Source organism: Emys orbicularis, chromosome 8, assembly GCF_028017835.1.
Source record: "Emys orbicularis isolate rEmyOrb1 chromosome 8, rEmyOrb1.hap1, whole genome shotgun sequence".
NCBI lineage: Eukaryota > Metazoa > Chordata > Testudines > Emydidae > Emys > Emys orbicularis.
The window spans coordinates 98,832,186-98,851,336 of NC_088690.1; the positions used below are offsets into that span (position 1 = coordinate 98,832,186).

The 19,151-nt window shown below is 42.2% G+C and overlaps 1 protein-coding gene across 1 annotated transcript; it reads left to right on the forward strand.

The window, feature by feature from the left end:
* The first annotated feature begins 9,060 nt into the window (after positions 1–9,060).
* On the forward strand, positions 9,061–18,707 carry IRF1 (interferon regulatory factor 1). The gene is made up of 10 exons (XM_065409218.1): positions 9,061–9,178; positions 12,278–12,369; positions 13,328–13,427; positions 13,612–13,788; positions 14,260–14,309; positions 14,431–14,566; positions 14,798–14,920; positions 15,879–15,922; positions 16,728–16,857; positions 17,472–18,707. Exons 2-10 carry the CDS (start codon positions 12,283–12,285, stop codon positions 17,576–17,578), a joined length of 954 nt encoding a protein of 317 aa, XP_065265290.1. The 5' UTR covers positions 9,061–9,178; positions 12,278–12,282; the 3' UTR covers positions 17,579–18,707.
* Positions 18,708–19,151: the final 444 nt, after the last annotated feature.

The window sequence follows — 19,151 nt, forward strand, 5'->3', positions numbered from 1 at the left end:
TAGGCAGAGATGGCGTTCACCTTTCGAGGAGGGGAAAGACCCTATTTGGACACAGACTGGCTAACCTAGTGAGGAGGGCTTTAAACTAGGTTCGACGGGGACAGGTGAGCAAAGCCCGCAGGTAAGTGGGGAACATGGAGACCTGGGAGATGGGTCGGAAACGAGAGGGAGTGTGGGCTATATTGGCAGAGAGAAAGGAGGGTCAGGACAAAACTGGGAGGAAAGATCAAACCAGTATCTTAGATGCCTATATACAAATGCGAGAAGTATGGGTAATAAGCAGGAAGAACTGGAAGTGCTAATAAATAAATACAACTATGACATTGTTGGCATCACTGAAACTTGGTGGGATAATACACATGATTGGAATGTTGGTGTGGATGGATACAGCTTGCTCAGGAAGGATAGACAGGGGAAAAAGGGAGGAGGTGTTGCCTTATATATTAAAAATGTACACACTTGGACTGAGGTAGAAATGGACATAGGAGATGGAAGTGTTGAGAGTCTCTGGGTTAGGCTAAAAGGGGTAAAAAACAAGGGTGATGTCATGCTAGGAGTCTACTACAGGCCACCTAACCAGGTGGAAGAGGTGGATGAGGCTTTTTTTAAACAACTAACAAAATCATCCAAAGCCCAAGATTTGGTGGTGATGGGGGACTTCAACTATCCGGATATATGTTGGGAAAATAACACAGCGGGGCACAGACTATCCAACAAATTCTTGGACTGCATTGCAGACAACTTTTTATTTCAGAAGGTTGAAAAAGCTACTAGGGGGGAAGCTGTTCTAGACTTGATTTTAACAAATAGGGAGGAACTCGTTGAGAATTTGAAAGTAGAAGGCAGCTTGGGTGAAAGTGATCATGAAATCATAGAGTTTGCAATTCTAAGGAAGGGTAGAAGGGAGAACAGCAAAATAGAGACAATGGATTTCAGGAAGGCGGATTTTGGTAAGCTCAGAGAGCTGATAGGTAAGGTCCCATGGGAATCAAGACTGAGGGGAAAAACAACTGAGGAGAGTTGGCAGTTTTTCAAAGGGACACTATTAAGGGCCCAAAAGCAAGCTATTCCGCTGGTTAGGAAAGATAGAAAATGTGGCAAAAGACCACCTTGGCTTAACCACGAGATCTTGCATGATCTAAAAAATAAAAAGGAGTCATACAAAAAATGGAAACTAGGACAGATTACAAAGGATGAATATAGGCAAACAACACAGGAATGCAGGGGCAAGATTAGAAAGGCAAAGGCACAAAATGAGCTCAAACTAGCTACGGGAATAAAGGGAAACAAGAAGACTTTTTATCAATACATTAGAAGCAAGAGGAAGACCAAAGACAGGGTAGGCCCACTGCTTAGTGAAGAGGGAGAAACAGTAACAGGAAACTTGGAAATGGCAGAGATGCTTAATGACTTCTTTGTTTCGGTCTTCACCGAGAAGTCTGAAGGAATGCCTAACATAGTGAATACTAATGGGAAGGGGGTAGGTTTAGCAGATAAAATAAAAAAAGAACAAGTTAAAAATCATTTAGAAAAGTTAGATGCCTGCAAGTCACCAGGGCCTGATGAAATGCATCCTAGAATACTCAAGGAGCTAATAGAGGAGGTATCTGAGCCTCTAGCTATTATCTTTGGAAAATCATGGGAGACGGGAGAGATTCCAGAAGACTGGAAAAGGGCAAATATAGTGCCCATCTATAAAAAGGGAAATAAAAACAACCCAGGAAACTACAGACCAGTTAGTTTAACTTCTGTGCCAGGGAAGATAATGGAGCAAGTAATTAAGGAAATCATCTGCAAACACTTGGAAGGTGGTAAGGTGATAGGGAACAGCCAGCATGGATTTGTAAAGAACAAATCATGTCAAACCAATCTGATAGCTTTCTTTGATAGGATAACGAGTCTTGTGGATAAGGGAGAAGCTGTGGATGTGGTATACCTAGACTTTAGTAAGGCATTTGATACGGTCTCGCATGATATTCTTATCGACAAACTAGGCAAATACAATTTAGATGGGGCTACTATAAGGTGGGTGCATAACTGGCTGGATAACCGTACTCAGAGAGTTGTTATTAATGGTTCCCAATCCTGCTGGAAAGGCATAACGAGTGGGGTTCCGCAGGGGTCTGTTTTGGGACCGGCTCTGTTCAATATCTTCATTAACGACTTAGATATTGGCATAGAAAGTACGCTTATTAAGTTTGCGGATGATACCAAACTGGGAGGGATTGCAACTGCTTTGGAGGACAGGGTCATAATTCAAAATGATCTGGACAAATTGGAGAAATGGTCTGAGTTAAACAGGATGAAGTTTAACAAAGACAAATGCAAAGTGCTCCACTTAGGAAGAAAAAATCAGTTTCACACATACAGAATGGGAAGAGACTGTCTAGGAAGGAGTACGGCAGAAAGGGATCTAGGGGTTATAGTGGACCACAAGCTAAATATGAGTCAACAGTGTGATGCTGTTGCAAAAAAAGCAAACATGATTCTCGGATGTATTAACAGGTGTGTTGTGAGCAAGACACGAGAAGTCATTCTTCCGCTCTACTCTGCTCTGGTTAGGCCTCAGCTGGAGTATTGTGTCCAGTTCTGGGCACCGCATTTCAAGAAAGATGTGGAGAAATTGGAAAGGGTCCAGAGAAGAGCAACAAGAATGATTAAAGGACTTGAGAACATGACCTATGAAGGAAGGCTGAAAGAATTGAGTTTGTTTAGTTTGGAAAAGAGAAGACTGAGAGGGGACATGATAGCAGTTTTCAGGTATCTAAAAGGGTGTCATAAGGAGGAGGGAGAAAACTTGTTCACCTTAGCCTCTGAGGATAGAACAAGAAGCAATGGGCTTAAACTGCAGCAAGGGAGGTCTAGGTTGGACATTAAGAAAAAGTTCCTAACTGTCAGGGTGGTTAAACACTGGAATAAATTGCCTAGGGAGGTTGTGGAATCTCCATCTCTGGAGATATTTAAGAGTAGGTTAGATAAATGTCTATCAGGGATGGTCTAGACAGTATTTGGTCCTGCCATGCGGGCAGGGGACTGGACTCGATGACCTCTCGAGGTCCCTTCCAGTCCTAGAATCTATGAATCTATGAATCTAAAACAGTGGTTCTCAAAGCCGGTCCGCCGCTTGTTCAGGGAAAGCCCCTGGCGGGCCGAGCCGGTTTGTTTACCTGCCGCATCCACAGGTTTGGCCGATCGCAGCTCCCACTGGCCGCAGTTCACCGCTCCAGGCCAGTGGGGGCTACAGGAAGCGGCGCAGGCCGAGGGATGTGCTGGCCGCCCTTCCTGCAGCCCCTATTGGCATGGAGCGGCAAACCGCGCCCAGTGGGAGCCGCGATCAACCGAACCTGCAGACGTGGCAGGTAAACAAACCGGCTCAGCCCGCCAGGGGCTTTCCCTGAACAAGTGGCAGACCGGCTGAAACCACTGCTGTAGAAGACCACTTACAATGAAGTGGGCAGTTCAGGTTTAGCAGCCAGTAGGGTGTGTTACAAGTTGTTGTAGTGAGCCATAAAACCAGTGTCTCTGTTAAATCTAATGTCTAGCAGAGTTAGGAATTTAAATTCCCAGGCTCATCTTTTGAAGGTGGTGTGCAGGCATCCTTTGCGGATGAGGACTGAAGTATGCTGTTGATCATTTACTCAAGAGGATGGCCCAGTGGTTAAGGCAATAGCCTGCAACTTAGAAGAGCTGAGGTCAATTCCCTTCTCTGCTACAGACTGCTTGTGTGACGTTGGGTGAGTCATTTAGGGCTAGACTTTAAAAGGTATTTTGCACCTGCTTTTAAAAAATTGGCCTTTAGTCTCTCTGGGCCTCAATTCTGCATCTCTAACGTGAGGATAATAGGTCTACCCTACCTCACAGTGGTGCGTGCAGATAAATACATTAAAGATTATGAGGTGCCCAGATACTACAGTAATGGGGCCATACAGGTACCTAAGATAATTCAATATCAAATAAAGTAGGACAAAGGAATGTAGTTCCTGGGTACATTAAGGAATGTGTGAATTCATAGTTCTCACTACACACAACATGTGCTACTCCACTATGTGGAGCAGAATACTTTTTTATGAATGATCCATCTGTTTCTCGAAGTGTGTTGATTACACAGTGTTTGCTGGTTTGTGTAAATATAGTGTGTCCACATTTGTAATTTTTACTGTGTTAACTATATTGTTCAGTAATTACCCTAAGCAGTTTTGTTTGTTTGTTTTTTGTACTGAGTAGGGTTGTTAGTGTTTTAGTATGTAAATGGGAACAGGAAATAGGATTTTAGTTCTCGCTGAGTCTAATTAGAACATAACATACAAAGGTTTTTTATCTGATTTTTTATTTCTTGGTCCCACGCAAGAAGCAAACAAATGAAACAAAACAAGCACCACCCTGATTTGGGTAAAATCCTTTACAGGTCACTCTGAGGGGGATCCTGCAGCAGAATGTGGATCTATGGGCCAAATCCTGCTCTCACTTAAATTGCATTGCACTGAGTGGAGTTCCTGCTGATTTAACTCTTTATAAGCAAGAGCAGAGTTGGGATCAAGGTGTTACTCTCCCTTTGTGCATTCCTACTCTGCATTTCTTTTGATTCCCAGTGTAAATGCCTACTCACAGCTCTAGGTGATTTTATAGATTTAAAATACATAGCAAAGAAGATTACATTATGCACCCCACACCCCACACAGCGCAGCTGCTCAAAACACAGTAACATTAATACTGAAGAATACTGGTCCACCAGACCTGAAAGGCCCAGAATAGCCATTCTTAAATTGACCTGCAAAAAGGAGGGGGGGGGGAACCAATTTGTGCCCTTTTCCCCCAATCTTTATTATGTATAAAGAAGCTTGTAATGTTTTCCTATATGAATTTTGCATTAAATCATCAGATCATAGCTACTGCCCCCCCCCCCCCCCCGAAAAACTATTGGATGACTGGACATACATAGGATGACATAAAACCCACTATGCAAATGAACCCTAATTAGTTCAGCTAATAAGTGATTTATATTTACCCTGTTTACAGGTCTTGTTTTGCATGCCTGCTTTTGTTAGCACCTGTTAAATTCAAATGCCTGAGAAACAACTGGGAGAAAAGATGTTTTCGTTCAAAGTTCAGCAACTTCAGCCCCTCTGTTCAGAGATGAGAAAAATGATACAATCGTAACAATTTAAAAAAATAGTTTTTGGAAGCAATATAAGCGTTCATGCTTCAAGGCAAAAACCAAACCTCGAATGCAGTAGTTCTCAACCTGTGGTCTGTGAACCACTGGGAGTCTGCAGATTAAGCCCTGGTCTGCACTGGGGCAGGGGAGAATCGATCTAAGTTACGCAACTTCAGCTACATGAATAACGTAGCTGATGTCGACGTACTTAGATCGACTTACCGTGGTGTCTTTACCGCAGTGAGTCGACTGATGCCGCTCCTCCGTTGACTCCGCCTGCGCCTCTCGTGGCGCTGGAGTACAGGAGTCGACGGGAGAGGGCTCAGGGGTCGATTTATCGTGTCTAGACTAGACGCAATAAATCGATCCCCGCTGGATCGATCGCTGCCCGCCGATCCGGCGGGTAGTGTAGACATATTCTAATTCTAAATTTTCCAAAGGGGTCTGCATTTCCATTCAAAAATTTTTAGGGGTCTGCAAATGAGAAAAAGATTGAGAACCACTGCTCTAATGCAACCTTTAGGAAGAAATTTTCCCTGTGGGCAGATTATTGCATAACTACCGCCTCTAGGTTTCTTGTAACCTCCTCTGAAGCAGATGGTACTGGCCACTATCAGTGGTGATAGGATACTGTCTTAATCTAGAATGTCAATTCCTATATACCTAAAACTCATGATCTCTCTCAAGACCTCCAACACCTCCAACAAAGCCAGAGAAGGTCATACTCCACATTCTGGAACTTCTAAAGTTTACAAGCGAGCAGAAAACAGGGCTTTAGAATAAAACAAACAAATCTTTCAGGCCAGCTTTACATAACACAAGTCAGTGAATAAAGGTAACTAAACTTCCTCCTCCTTGCAGGTCACCTTTAGAATTGAATGTTACAGCGTTTCAGATCAATTGTAGCTCATTGTCTGGAAGTGGAAAATGTGTTTGTTGACCCTGATTGGGGAAGAATTGCACCTAACCTCTCATTTTTGCTGCCTTGTCTCCCTGTCTCCATACTGACCTGCTTATTTGTCTCATCTACCGGTTAGGCCTGGTCTTTTAGACTGTAAGCTCGTTGGAGCAGGGACTGTCATTTTCTGTGTGTTTGTACAGCACTTTGCACAACAGGCTCTGATGAAAGTTCTACCATATCATAAATGTTAAACAATATATACTAATAAAATTATAGGCTAAAAAATTAAGAAACATTGAGAGATTTCTGATTTTTGCTTCTTTCTTTAGAATCTAAGCTTTACTTTTTTAAAGAGTATGTTTGTGTTTTTCATCATGAAAACAGCAGGCAGATGCTGTTAACCTAGATTTGCAAAAAAAACCCAAACCTACCTTCCTCTTAGATGTGAACTTCATACCTTACTTGAGGACCATTCAAATGCTAGCATGAAATGACTAATGACATTTCAAAATTACCTCACTCTTTGCTAGAATCAAGTCACCAGTAAAAACAGCAGTATCCAGTTCTGCTCTCAGGGCCCAATCCAATTCTCTCAAAATAATTGGGAGTCTTTCTGTTGACTTCAGTGGTGTGGATCAAGCCCTCGCCTACCCCTGTGCCTGCCCAGAGGCATACAGGAGGACAAAAAATGGTTACCCTTCTTTCTTTAGGATAGTTATTTCAAAGCAACACGTCCCTGACACACTGCCGAAGCTGGAGAGACTGGGGGATGCTTTCTTTCCCAGTGTTTGCAAAGTGTCCTTGTTTCCCAGTTCCCTCTCCTCCATAGTGATAGCTTTGGAGGGCAGATACATAGGATGAATTTTAAAATTGCTGCTACAAGCAACTGTACGTACCACCTGGCAGATGGATGCTGTGGAAGTAAAAAGTGTCTTGGGACTCACTGGAGAACTAAGCAATGTTCTATAACCGTATGGGAGTGAGAGACTGAGACCAGATCTCAACTGAGAGTTTTATGAACAGAGACACCAAAGTAAGACCCCCATCTATGCTACAACTATAATTAAATTAAAGGACCCAATTAAGATTGTCCAGGTTTTTAACCTGGCCACAGGGCATGGTCAAGTTTTGTCTACACTACCACTTTTCACCACAGTGAAACCAGATGGGGACTATGTTATCAGCAGCTCCCCTGACTTAATTATTTTTATAGTGTACACAGAGACTTGTTTGGCGCCTGCATTCACAGAGGCCCCTACCTGCTTCTTTTAGACCCAAATGTGCATTCCCCGAACATTCAACCCTGCTAGATTTTGAGTTCTCAGTTAGTGCAGGATCAGACCCTTACTAAGATGGATTGTTTTCAGAGTAGCAGCCGTGTTAGTCTGTATCCGCAAAAAGAACAGGAGTACTTGTGGCACCTTAGAGACTAACAAATTTATTAGAGCATAAGCTTTCGTGGGCTACAGCCCACTTCTTCGGATGCATATAGAGATGGATTGATGTATCTGCTTGTCATTTTAAAGACACACCAGTAACTTCACATTACTTTGACTCAAGAAACTGAGCAAACAGGCTCTTAACTATCACTACATGCTGCAAAAGTTTAAAAAGAAAAAAGGAAATCAGGAACATTCCCCACACATTCCTTTTTCCTGCTGTTTTCCTCTGGCTTGATTTCCGGGTCATCATAGCTGCTTTTTATTCCAGGTGCTGCTACATACTTTCTTATGTAACTCTAATATCGACTAAATATATTCGTGGTTGCAAGGTTCACCTTAGGACTCATGAACTGTGTTATCAGTGAGTCTTTCTTTCTAGTTTGTACTAAACTGATGCCCTAGAACAGTGTTAAGGGGCAATCTGTTCAATTAGATGTTAAAACAGCATCAATCCTTGCCAGTTGGTTATGGTCCCACAACCCTTTTCTGCAAGAGTTCGGAATGTTAACCCTGAAGTCCTGGCCAAATAGGGTTTTTTGCCATTTCAGCTGCATGCAGTATTTTCATTCATTTCCTGTTCTAAATTGTTAGTGTTGTTATGTGCTTTCAGACAAGCTGCTGCTCTCCCCTGCCACCCCCACTGCCATATTTCAGGGGTGGATTCAACAATCTTTGTGTGTAGCATCCTAGTCGGTCTGTTAAGCACTTTAGGAGCCGTTAGAATGAAAGGTAATTATTAGCATGCAAGATTTTATGCAGAGGGAGCTGGTCTAGTGGTCTGGGCATGGGACTAGGAGCCAAGTTCTCTTGATTTCTAGCTGTGCCTCTCTGACCTTGCACAAGTCATCTAACCTTTTATGCCTTGATTTCTCTCTCTGTAAAATGGACATAATACCTGCCACACAGAGGTTATGAGGCTTAGTTCATTAGTGTTCATGGAGTGCTTGGAGATCCTCAGATGGAAGGCACCCAGAGCACCGAGTATCACTAGTAATGCCAACACACCTTGCACTGCATAAAGGTGCGCAAGAGACAAGATCCCTGCCCCAAAGACCATGCAAAAGGGGCCCAGAACTGACAGCGGGACACAGCACCCAGATCCATAGTTGGATTCAAGCCCCTCGGAAGTACAGGGATAGATCTGACCAGTTAGAGAAACTGGGACAGTGGGACCCAGACCATGCCTGCCCCCCAGGGATGGAGCGGGGGCTGGGACTCAGCTGCAATGGGACAGGACCCAGGGGTCACCTGCTCCTGTGACACTGGTGGGTGCACGGTGGGTGGGGAGGCAGTTTCAGAGGGCTCCCAAGGAGCCTCTCACTTCTCCCCCTCACCCCATCCCTCCGCTCCCACACCCAGGGAGCAGCAGGGAGACGGGGGGGGGAGGGGGAGCCGTACTTCCCCTTCAGCCGCTAGTGCTACAACAGCCTGATTTCCCCGAAATGATGCTCGCCAGCCAGCCAATGAGCGAGGGCGGAGCATAGCCCGGCCTGTGGGCGAATGCTGATTGGTCGGCACGAGACGTTCATCTAGGCAAGTGGGGAATCCCGACTAGTGTAAGGATATACCGAGACCACCGCGCTTCGCAGCCTGCAGAAGTCGCGGCTCGTTCACCGGAGGCGGATCTGCCGGGTCACTGGGCACCTTTGCAAGGCTGTGCGCTGGGGACCGGAGAACAAGGTGGGTCACGCCTGGTGCAGCTAGCAGCCGCCGAGTCAGAGGTCTGCTTCCGCCTCCTGCCAAGAGCACTCGGTGCAGGACAGCTTCGGAACTGGAGTTGCAGGACTTTGCAGGACTCTTAGCAAACAGCATTCGGTCCTGTAACCAGGGAGGCCAACAAGGAAATAATAGGAAAGCAGCTTGTGTACGGAGGCTTGGCAAGACAAGGGATGCAATGAGTATTTAGTCGTGTGAGCCAGGGGACAGAGAGCAAAGACCAGTCGCAGGAAGTTTGCACGGCAGGTAGGATGCAATAAATGGCCTTAGCCCTGCAAATCAACTTCTGAACTGGTAAACGAGGAGTTTAGTGAATGTGCAGAAACTTAAGCTGCTGTGCACGTTAGAGGTTCAGTCACATTCTGGTGACAGAATTTATCTTGTTAGGGAGGAAAGGGTTTGTTGTTGTTTTAACTTGTATGTACAATTATGTGTAATGCAAAGACACAGTAAGTAGCACCTCTGATTCTGTGCTTGGGCATCAGATTGCTCTCTGAGGTGATGGTGGGGGAAGAGAGTAAGACAAATACGAGCAACTGTGTGACAACAAAGGGTGCTGTTGCTGCTCGCTGATACACAGGAAGTAAAGGCTGAAAATAAAGTCATGCTTTTGGCTTCAACACCGGAGAGCAGCGTTCATAGGCAACAGAGAGAATTAAAGCATTTGAATGCAGATGAGGTTGGGAAAAGCTGAAAATAGTCAAGGTTTATGGGGAAAGATCGGTGGGACCAACCAATAAAAAGTCAAATCTTCAGGCATTTGCAGAACTGACCACAAAGGAGGTGATTGCTGTATTTTATGATTTTGTGAATTTGAGGATTATTTGTTCAGATGAGCCATGTTGCAAATTAACATTTAAGTATGTGAAATTCAGGTGTATACTTATTAGCTAGAGAAATATAAGATCACGGGATGTATTTTGAAAAGTATTTTGTACTTTGGAAATATATATTGTATAAATATGCATATCAATACAACTTTAAACAAAAAAATCACAACAAAAATTTTGGAGCTAGCACAGTTGATGGCATCGTTTTAGTCTCACAAAAGCAATAGTGAGTAAAATGAACTCTCACAAACTGCAAAATTAACGGCAAAACTCTAACTTTACACCTAACAGTGCAAGGAAATGGTGAACGCATGCGTGCTTAAGTCACCCACCTGAATCTGAGCAACATAAGGGTCTTGGAGAAAAGTATAACATTCTGTATTAGAATTTGCCCAACAGGGTGAGGTAGTGAGAGTGGAAGTCAGAAACCTTAGTGTATTGGCTGCTTAGGAATCAAAATCGTTGCAGAACATTTCTTCATGTTAGCATAATCTATTGTGTCAATACATCCATGAGGAACAGTAAGCATACAGTGGCAGGACCCATGCCTTTCTGTATATGTGTGCACAGGGCCTGATTGTGATTGGGGCCTCTGGATGCTATTATCAGACACACTACCTCATAAATATAATTTGCTGTTCAGGATTGCTTGCCAGTGTTTGGTAATGCTATTCTCAGTCACAAACATTGCATTCCTGTTTCAGTTTATATACTTGTCATTAAGTATGAAGGAGCTACATAAAGCTGAAAATAATGTCAATTGAGGCTTTTTTAGTCAAAGTCAAGAACCACTGCTAGCTTGAAATTGTCTAATTAACTGTGTTTTACAATAGGACTCCAAGCATCATTCTTTGAGTTCAGTTTTGCAGCCCTTCTTTAAGCCTATCCTAGCACCAAAGCTAAATGCTAATGTCCACATGGAGGCCATACAGGCAGGAATGTGTTACAGGAAAAGAGAAGGAGCCCAGTAGAAAAGCTGCATGTTAACTTGGAGAAAGTAATTGATCTCCTCTCCCATTATAAAGGGGGGTTGGGTTATGTAAGCCTAACCCTACTGCCAGCCCACTGAAGCTGTTTTGTAAAACGCTGAATTCTGTTGTTTTGGAAATGCTGATATTTCCATATAAAAAACAAGGCAAGAAATATATTTATGCCAGTAGGTCTTAGTGCAAGGAAAACTTTGTAGCAGAGTGCAACATTTATAGACTAATCTACTGCACAGGTTTTTTTAAAAAAGGTAAACATTAATGATAGGGGAAACTTGGCACTGAAATAAGTGGCAATGAAAAGACAAGTAACAAAGACACTCCCTCAGAAAGAATTTTTTTGCTAGTCTGTAATTCCTCTGGAGCCTAACACTCACGCTTCACACACACACACGCCCCCTCAGTCACTTACAAAGATTTTAAGAATTTTTTAAAATTTAGTGTTCATGAGCCGCATGGGCGTGATAGCCCTGGAGACTGACATCCATCCTTTGGTATGGCACAGGACAAGTTCAACTAGGGTGACCAGATGTCCTGATTTTATAGGGACAGTCCCGATATTTGGGGCTTTTGCTTATATAGGTGCCTATTACCCCCCACCCCCTGTCCCGATTTTTCACACTTGCTATCTGGTGAGCCTAAGTTCAACACAGGACTTAGCAGTTCACACTGCCCTGCCAGTGTGCCTTGGCCACAACCGGGAGTGACTAACATTGTGGGTGCAAAGAGAAAGTTCAGAGTCCATGAACCTTTGACTTCTTGCCTTCTGCACCAAGCCTGGGATGCAGAGTACCAGAGGTGTTGGTGGCTCATGAGATGTGGCAATTTTGCTCACTGGGTAAAGGTCTGAGACCAAACTCTTTTCACGTAAGCCACCAAACTGCACCTGACAGTAAGACTTCTCTCTCACTACAGGGCTGAGTTCTGAATGGTATCGTGGGTGGGAAGAGCTCTGCATCCCAGTACCAACCTCCAGAGCCATCCAGTTTCCCAAATTCTATAATTTTACTTCTCTATTTGAGGGATAATGTAGCCAAATTAGAACAAAAATTGCCATTCAGAAACTGCCAAGATGTTGGAAGAGAAATTGTTTATTGATTCTGGACCAAGTTTGGGTTTTGTTGAAAGCATACTGCCCATGAGTAGTAGTGTTAAGAGTAAGCAGCGAGGGATGTCATTACAAAATGACCAGCATACCAGAATATTTACTCTTTTGCTTACCTATATTTATTATTTTCCTTTCACAGACAATATGCCAGTAACAAGAATGCGCATGAGGCCTTGGCTGGAGTTGCAGATTAATTCCAATCAAATACCAGGATTGGTGTGGATCAACAAGGTGGGTTTCTTTGTCATTACTTTTGTATCTTTAATCATCCTCATCCTTGTATTCTTAGCTGATGTTATATAAAAATCAAGGTCACATCAATAGATTAAAAGAAAATGGAAAGAGTTTATACACACTACATAAAACAGCATTTTTTGTTTTCAGAAAATAGTAGCTGTAATTGATCATGATAAATGGAGTAGACCTGACTTTTATTGGGGGAAGTACTAGGAAGGAAAAAAAAAAAATGAGAGCAGTCAGACCATAACATTGGGAGCCAAGAACATCTGAGGTCTGCCTCTAACTTGGGTCAAGGAATCAGTGTTACAGTCTCAACCACTGAATGGGACTTTAGGCCAAATCTTGAGAGATACTGAGCATCTGAACCATTGACTTCAATACTGTATTCCCATCACTTCACTGAGAATTACAACCATATGAAACTCACCCACAATAAGATTATTTAGGTTTATCCTGATTGATTCAGGATTTTTTGCTCATTGAATATTTTAAACTGTAAAGTGTCTTGAAGTGCGTATGAAAGGAGCTATCTGAGCTAAATTAATGTTGCACTGTAAGAAATATTTTTCTTATGGTGTGCATAGGTCCTTATTGTTAATTTTTAAAAAGATTCTGTGCAGACCGAGAAAGACACCTAAGAATTTTATGATAAACATAAGGATCAGAGACAAACCAACAGACCAAGGTAGTTCTGAGATGAGGCTGGCAGTGTCCCTCATATCTATTATATTTTGTTATACAGCTCTCTGAAACTCAGAACCCCTGGGGAACGTTACATGGGATGTAGAACATAGATGGTACTAAGTGAATGCTACATAAGGAATCTGGTGGCAGCCTTAATGCAGAGTTCCCTTGGTGTGGCTGAGTTATCTTGGATTAAGTCCATATTTAGTCACGAATGGGTGTATGTTATATTCCCTGTATTCAAAACTGCATTGTTTAACTACAGGATAAGATGATGTTCCAGATCCCATGGAAACATGCAGCTAAACATGGCTGGGATATAGATAAAGATGCCTGCCTTTTCCGAAGCTGGGCCATTCATACTGGTACGTGCTGGTTTTAAAATTCTGTCTGTCACATAAACAGGTAGAGCCTAATTCTGCCCTAATCTACATCCCATGTGACTATATTGACTGCCTTATATGAATGAAGAATGGAACACAAATTAGTTCTTTTGGGAACGATCTCTGCAGAATCTCTGAATACTTACGCACCATCTCTTATTTATAGGGAGATACAAGGTAGGCGAGAAAGAGCCGGACCCCAAAACTTGGAAGGCAAATTTCCGCTGTGCCATGAATTCACTGCCTGATATTGAGGAAGTGAAGGACAAAAGTATCAACAAAGGCTGCAGCGCAGTCCGGGTTTACAGGATGCTACCACCCTTAACAAAGCTTCAGAAAAAAGGTAGGTGTATTACGGCCTATCCTCAACATAATTTGCCTTAAGGGGACCATTAGTGCAGTTAATAGTCTGTTTACGTTTCCTGTTCTGCTTGTGATTAGGTACAGTATAAATTCCTTGATAGAAGTAAAGTATTGCTGTGAATAGGCAGTATTATTACTATTGCTAAATATTACTTCGGGTGTGTAGCTCCTTTCATCCCAAGATCTCATAGCAATTTTTTGAAAATTAATTCATTCTCACAATACCCGTAATGGGATCACTTCATCAGGCACAGAAGTGCGCTCCCCTCAGGGGTGGGAAGAATACAGCAGTCACTGCTGTCACTGAAATGAATGGCAAAACTCCCAGAGTATGATCATGCCCTTGCAGCGCAAAGCTACACTACACAGAGCAATTGCGGTCACGTAAGACTGGAGCCATCAGAAGTGGCTGCAGCTTTTTCTCACTGTCACCTTGTTTTTGCTTTCACAGAAAGGAAGTCAAAGTCATCTAGAGAGTCAAAAAATAGGAGTAAGAGAAAGGTATGTATTAACTCTAGCAGCTAAAGGAATCAGAGGTTTTCTTTGAAGTTTTGACATATGGGAACAAACAGATCGCATCTTGGTCTAATAGATCTTTCATTCAATGCATATGTCTTTATAGTCATATGAAGACCAGAGGATGGATGAGGCAGTAGAAGCACTGAACAGCAGCAGTCTACCAGATGACCACAGTGGTTATACAGTTCACAGCTATGCAGAACAGGAAGTGGAGATTGAGAACGCCTCCATCACCCTAGGTGAGATTCAATTTTAGTTCTTCAAACTTAGCAGAATGTGCTGCACTTACCAAACCCCAGTATATGAGATCTCAGCATTATAAGCAGAGGAAACAGTGGCTTTTCCTGGGCATCTATATAATGAGATATATGCAATGTGCAATGGACGGTGAGGGATTGGAGGCTATTCTGAATCAGAAAGCCTTTGCATTTCCTAAAAATTCTAACTCTTCCTTTCTGTGCATTCCACAGATCTCTCACCGTGTGATATGAACGCACTGACAGATTGGAGGAGTCCAATGGAAATAGCAATGGCTGACAGCACAAATGACCTTTACCAGCTTCAAGTGTCACCTTTGGCTTCATCTTCTGAAGGTTGGTATTTTATTGGTTTAAACCTCAGGTCAGCCAGATGGAAATAATCCTACCACTGCTGGTTTCAGGGGGACATGCAGCTGCATGGGGTGCCAGAAAAAACAATAGGCCCTTCAAGTACAAATGGCAAGATCTAGCATGCGTTCCAGGGTTAATGGGATCTACTCATCTGTAGTCAAATTTATTACAAAAACAAAAAGCTTTCGTTTGTTAAAGTTGAGGGGCCTTATGTTGCAGCTCTTATATGTGCAAAACGCCTGCTGAAGTCATTGGCAGTTTTGCATGCACAAGGACTGAAGGTTCGGATGAAAAATATTTTCATTAGCTGCCTGAACTGTGCTGGGATATTACATGTCTCAGACTCCTCACTTCCAGGTATAAAAGTGTCACCCTCAGGGGTAAGGAAGAGATCTCTGATCTTGATGCATTGTTGCACAGTGCTTTGTACTTGAGAGTTCCAGGGGAAAAGAGTTCTTCCCCCAACCGGCTGGGAGGGTGTACAGCAGATGCACAACCAGCCTACAATTGTCACTGAAGTTCATGACCTCTAACAGTAACTGGGTTTATAAGAGGACAGGGGAAGCTTGAGAGTGATGGAAGCATCTAGTTGTGGATCAACTGTCCACTCCTCTGGTGTGATCTACCCCCAAAAACCATGTCATGTCACTGCAGGAGGAGGGGTACACAAGGGGCTCAGAGTTTCCTAGAGTGGTGACCTCTATAGCCTGCAGAAATTCCTAGGGCTTCTTGTTACCCATAGAGGTGGCAGAAGTGACCCTGAATCTGCTGGCTTATAAGATGTTTTAGTGCTATTATGTCACTAGAAAACGTGAAGTAGTCTCTGGTGATAACGGAATGGAAAAGCAGGGAAGCTGATCTGTGATTTTTGCCAATGAGGACACCGAGTTAACGGAAACATGTTTTTTTCTTTTCCCTATGTCTTTATAAAACCTAACAGTAACAGATGATGATGCAGAAGAAATGAAAGAGCAACTTTACAAGGTAAAAAGATGATCTCTTCTTTTCAGAATAATATTGACTAAGTTGCTATTTGTATCAAGGGAGGAGGAGAAAACAAAACATATAAACAGAGTTAGGTGCACTGAGAACTTGTAAATAAAAATCCTATGTACAGCTAGGATATGGAGAACACACACAGGTGGAAATACTTAATATTCTTCTGTCACTTTGAGTGCACATGTACCATTTTAGAGACAAACACTGAAAAGCTGAGTGATGGATCAGAGACTGAGAAGACATTTACACTCTAGAAGGAATCTCTTCTATACCCCCAACTAATGTGGTGCATTTAAATCGATTTAGCTATACATCTAGGCACGTAACACATTTATAAGCACCTTCCTTCTTGGGGTGTTCTCTTGGCATGTGTTCTGCATTAGCTTGATCCCTACTTAAATTAATAGGAATTTTACATATATGAGCAAGGAGGGAAGTGAGTTTAGCATTTATGAAAGTGAGGGACTATTAGCAGTAAGCATAGTGTGGATAGGCTTTGTGCAAGCTTCCCTACAGGGGTCCTCAGTACTGATCTGCAGTACTTATGCTAGTCCACTGAAAACTGACAATCCCAGCAAATTGTGAGGTGGTTTTATGATGTGTATTCATAGTTAGTTATCTACATCATGATGAAATCTGCCCTTAGATTTAACTGCAATGCCAGCTGGCATCATCAGCCCTATGTAGGAAATATTATTGTTGCTGATCTGTTTGTCCAATGAGGTTTGATTTGTTCTCTTGAACATTGTAAGGCCCACACATTTCAAACCTTCCCCTTTGTCTCTTACAGCTGTTTGAACAAGACTGGCATGCAACCAGTGTCGGTGGGAAAGGATATCTTACCAATGAGCCCGGCACACAAAACATTTGCAGCAACTTCAGCTACAAGGAGCAAGATTCTGAAATAGATACAACCTCAGGTACAAATCCCTTAATTTCTGAAGCAAAGTTACTTAGAATACAACCAGAGGCAGCGGGAGAAGCAGATTAAGCTCTTTATGCAAAATGGCTTTAAGTCGGGTGAAAACCCAAAAAGAATAGAGCAGTTCATGCATTACTGTGCGTTATTTTAGATTTCTGGCCATTAATTTCAAATTGAAGGAGTTTGTTGGGGATTTTTTTAAAAGACAATTTGTACTAGAAAATGTACCACAGATTTGTGTTTAAAAGTTATATTTATATGCAGCCTTGGCCTTATTAGTGGGAATTCAGCACAGAAATATGTGCTTAACTCAATTTCCATTTTAGCCTTACAGATTACTTTTAATCTGTGTCAGTTTCCAGAGTTAAAGTTACCTAGCTGTAGCACCAGTGAGAACGTTTAAAAAAAATGGAAGTTGTAATAAGGATTTCAGCAAATTTAAAGCATTTTTAAGATAAAAATCTTGCTGATATATTCAATTTTAGTCAGAGATCATTTGAATAACGTTTACATTTCACTATAGTATTATTAGTATACATTAACTATTTTGCTGCTGCTGCCGCACATGGTACATTTCTTTTCATTTCTATTTTTTTTTTTTTTTTTTTTTAGGGGAAATAGAGTTCAGATTTTGTACTGATCTGAAAAGCAGTCTAGAATTCTCTTGGCTGGACACAGTTCGATCTACTGGTATACAAGCCATTCCATGTAGCTTGTAAACCTCTCTTGCTTCCTCAGACTGTGAACTGCTTTACTTCTCCTGTTCCTCATGGAAGTGAACAGAGTGGGAGGCATTGTTTGTTACTGACTGTGTGAGAAGAAAGAACCTGTACTTTCCGTTTAGCTTCTGGGACTGAAGAGATTGAGCCATCGAAACTCCATTATTAAAAAACCTTCTTAGCAGAACTGTGTGCATTGAAGTTGGTTGACTAAGCCATTGTCCTATAAAACTTAAAATTGCTTCCGATGTGAAGCTGTTCCTACATTAATGTGAAATGGGGTTCTGACCTTTTTGTTGGGATACAAGTGACAGGTGCTGTGGGTCAGTAAAAGCTGGGCTAGGATCCCCATTTCTCTCTCATGTCTTTTATATTATAACTTAAAAGCACGGCTTTTGGAGGAGATCATCTACAGTTTCATTTACTCTCCTTTACCAATCCGGTGCTTAGGGCACACAGGGCAAATTTGCCTATTCATGTTAGCTCTGGTTGATGCATACCTGGTGAAGTACTTCTGAGCTTGATGACAATCATTACAGATTTTTGGATTCAACAAAAATTGCACTAATTGACCCTCTTTCCTTTGATCGTTCCAGCAAACATTTGACCGACAAATCAAATTCCTCATGTTTGTAAATATGTTTAGGCCAAGAAAATGTGAAAATCAGCTACATGCTTTGCTTCTACGTATTACAGTTATTCAGAAGATCTGCTCATAGGACATTCTATTCTGTTGTCATTATGCATGACATATACCAATTTTCCATTTAATAATTATGAAAGAGTTACCACACTTTGGGACCCATACTTTTTTGCACTGATGGGCATAACACTTTATTTATACAGTGCCTTTTATGGCAGCCAACGTAATGCTCTTCACTGCAATAGAGAACATAGACTACCACGTACAGTGTATACCCAATGAACTGTGTAGAGAAGATCTTTAGAGAACCAAAAGATATAAGCCTATGCAGAGCAGTACAAAGTACAAAAAGGAGGGAGGTCTTTTTGATTTATGCCTAAGTGTCTGGAAATACATCAAATCACTAATTGTAACTGAGCATTTTCCTGTACATAGTTGTGTATATAAAAAGTGTTGTACATTTGTTTTAATAAAAGTGTTTTATATATGAAATGTATTTGATTTATTTGAAAGCTAATGAGAAAATGTATTCTGGGTTGTTTGGGCATTTCCTGAGAGTCAGCTTGCTGGCAGAAATACTCCTAGTGTCACCATGTTTAAATATGGGGTCTGTTGTGATCCTATTTGGTACCCAACAGAACACTCATTGACTTAAATGGGATTCCTTCCATCACTTTCAACGAGAGTCAACTCGGAGCCATAGGCCTGGTCTGCATTGGAGACATTTTTAAAAATTCCCCATCATTGGAACCAGAGGATTATCTTTACCAGGATTAGCAACATTGAGAAACCCTTTTTTAGGTGGGCCACTTGCTGTCACTGATGCTTTAAGTAATATGCCATTTAGACCTGCTCTGAGCAGCACTTGAGGGCATGGTACTTAAAAGCACCAGTGGCCTGTCTGTGCTCTGGCTCCCAATATTGCTAATT

Bases quoted from the DNA above. Each gene is read 5' to 3' on its own strand.
- IRF1 (XM_065409218.1), top strand. From the start codon at position 12,283: ATGCCAGTAACAAGAATGCGCATGAGGCCTTGGCTGGAGTTGCAGATT. The intron at 12,370-13,327 runs GTGGGTTTCTTT...GTTTAACTACAG, and splicing joins GATTGGTGTGGATCAACAAG to GATAAGATGATGTTCCAGAT. The intron at 15,923-16,727 runs GTAAAAAGATGA...TGTCTCTTACAG, and splicing joins TGAAAGAGCAACTTTACAAG to CTGTTTGAACAAGACTGGCA.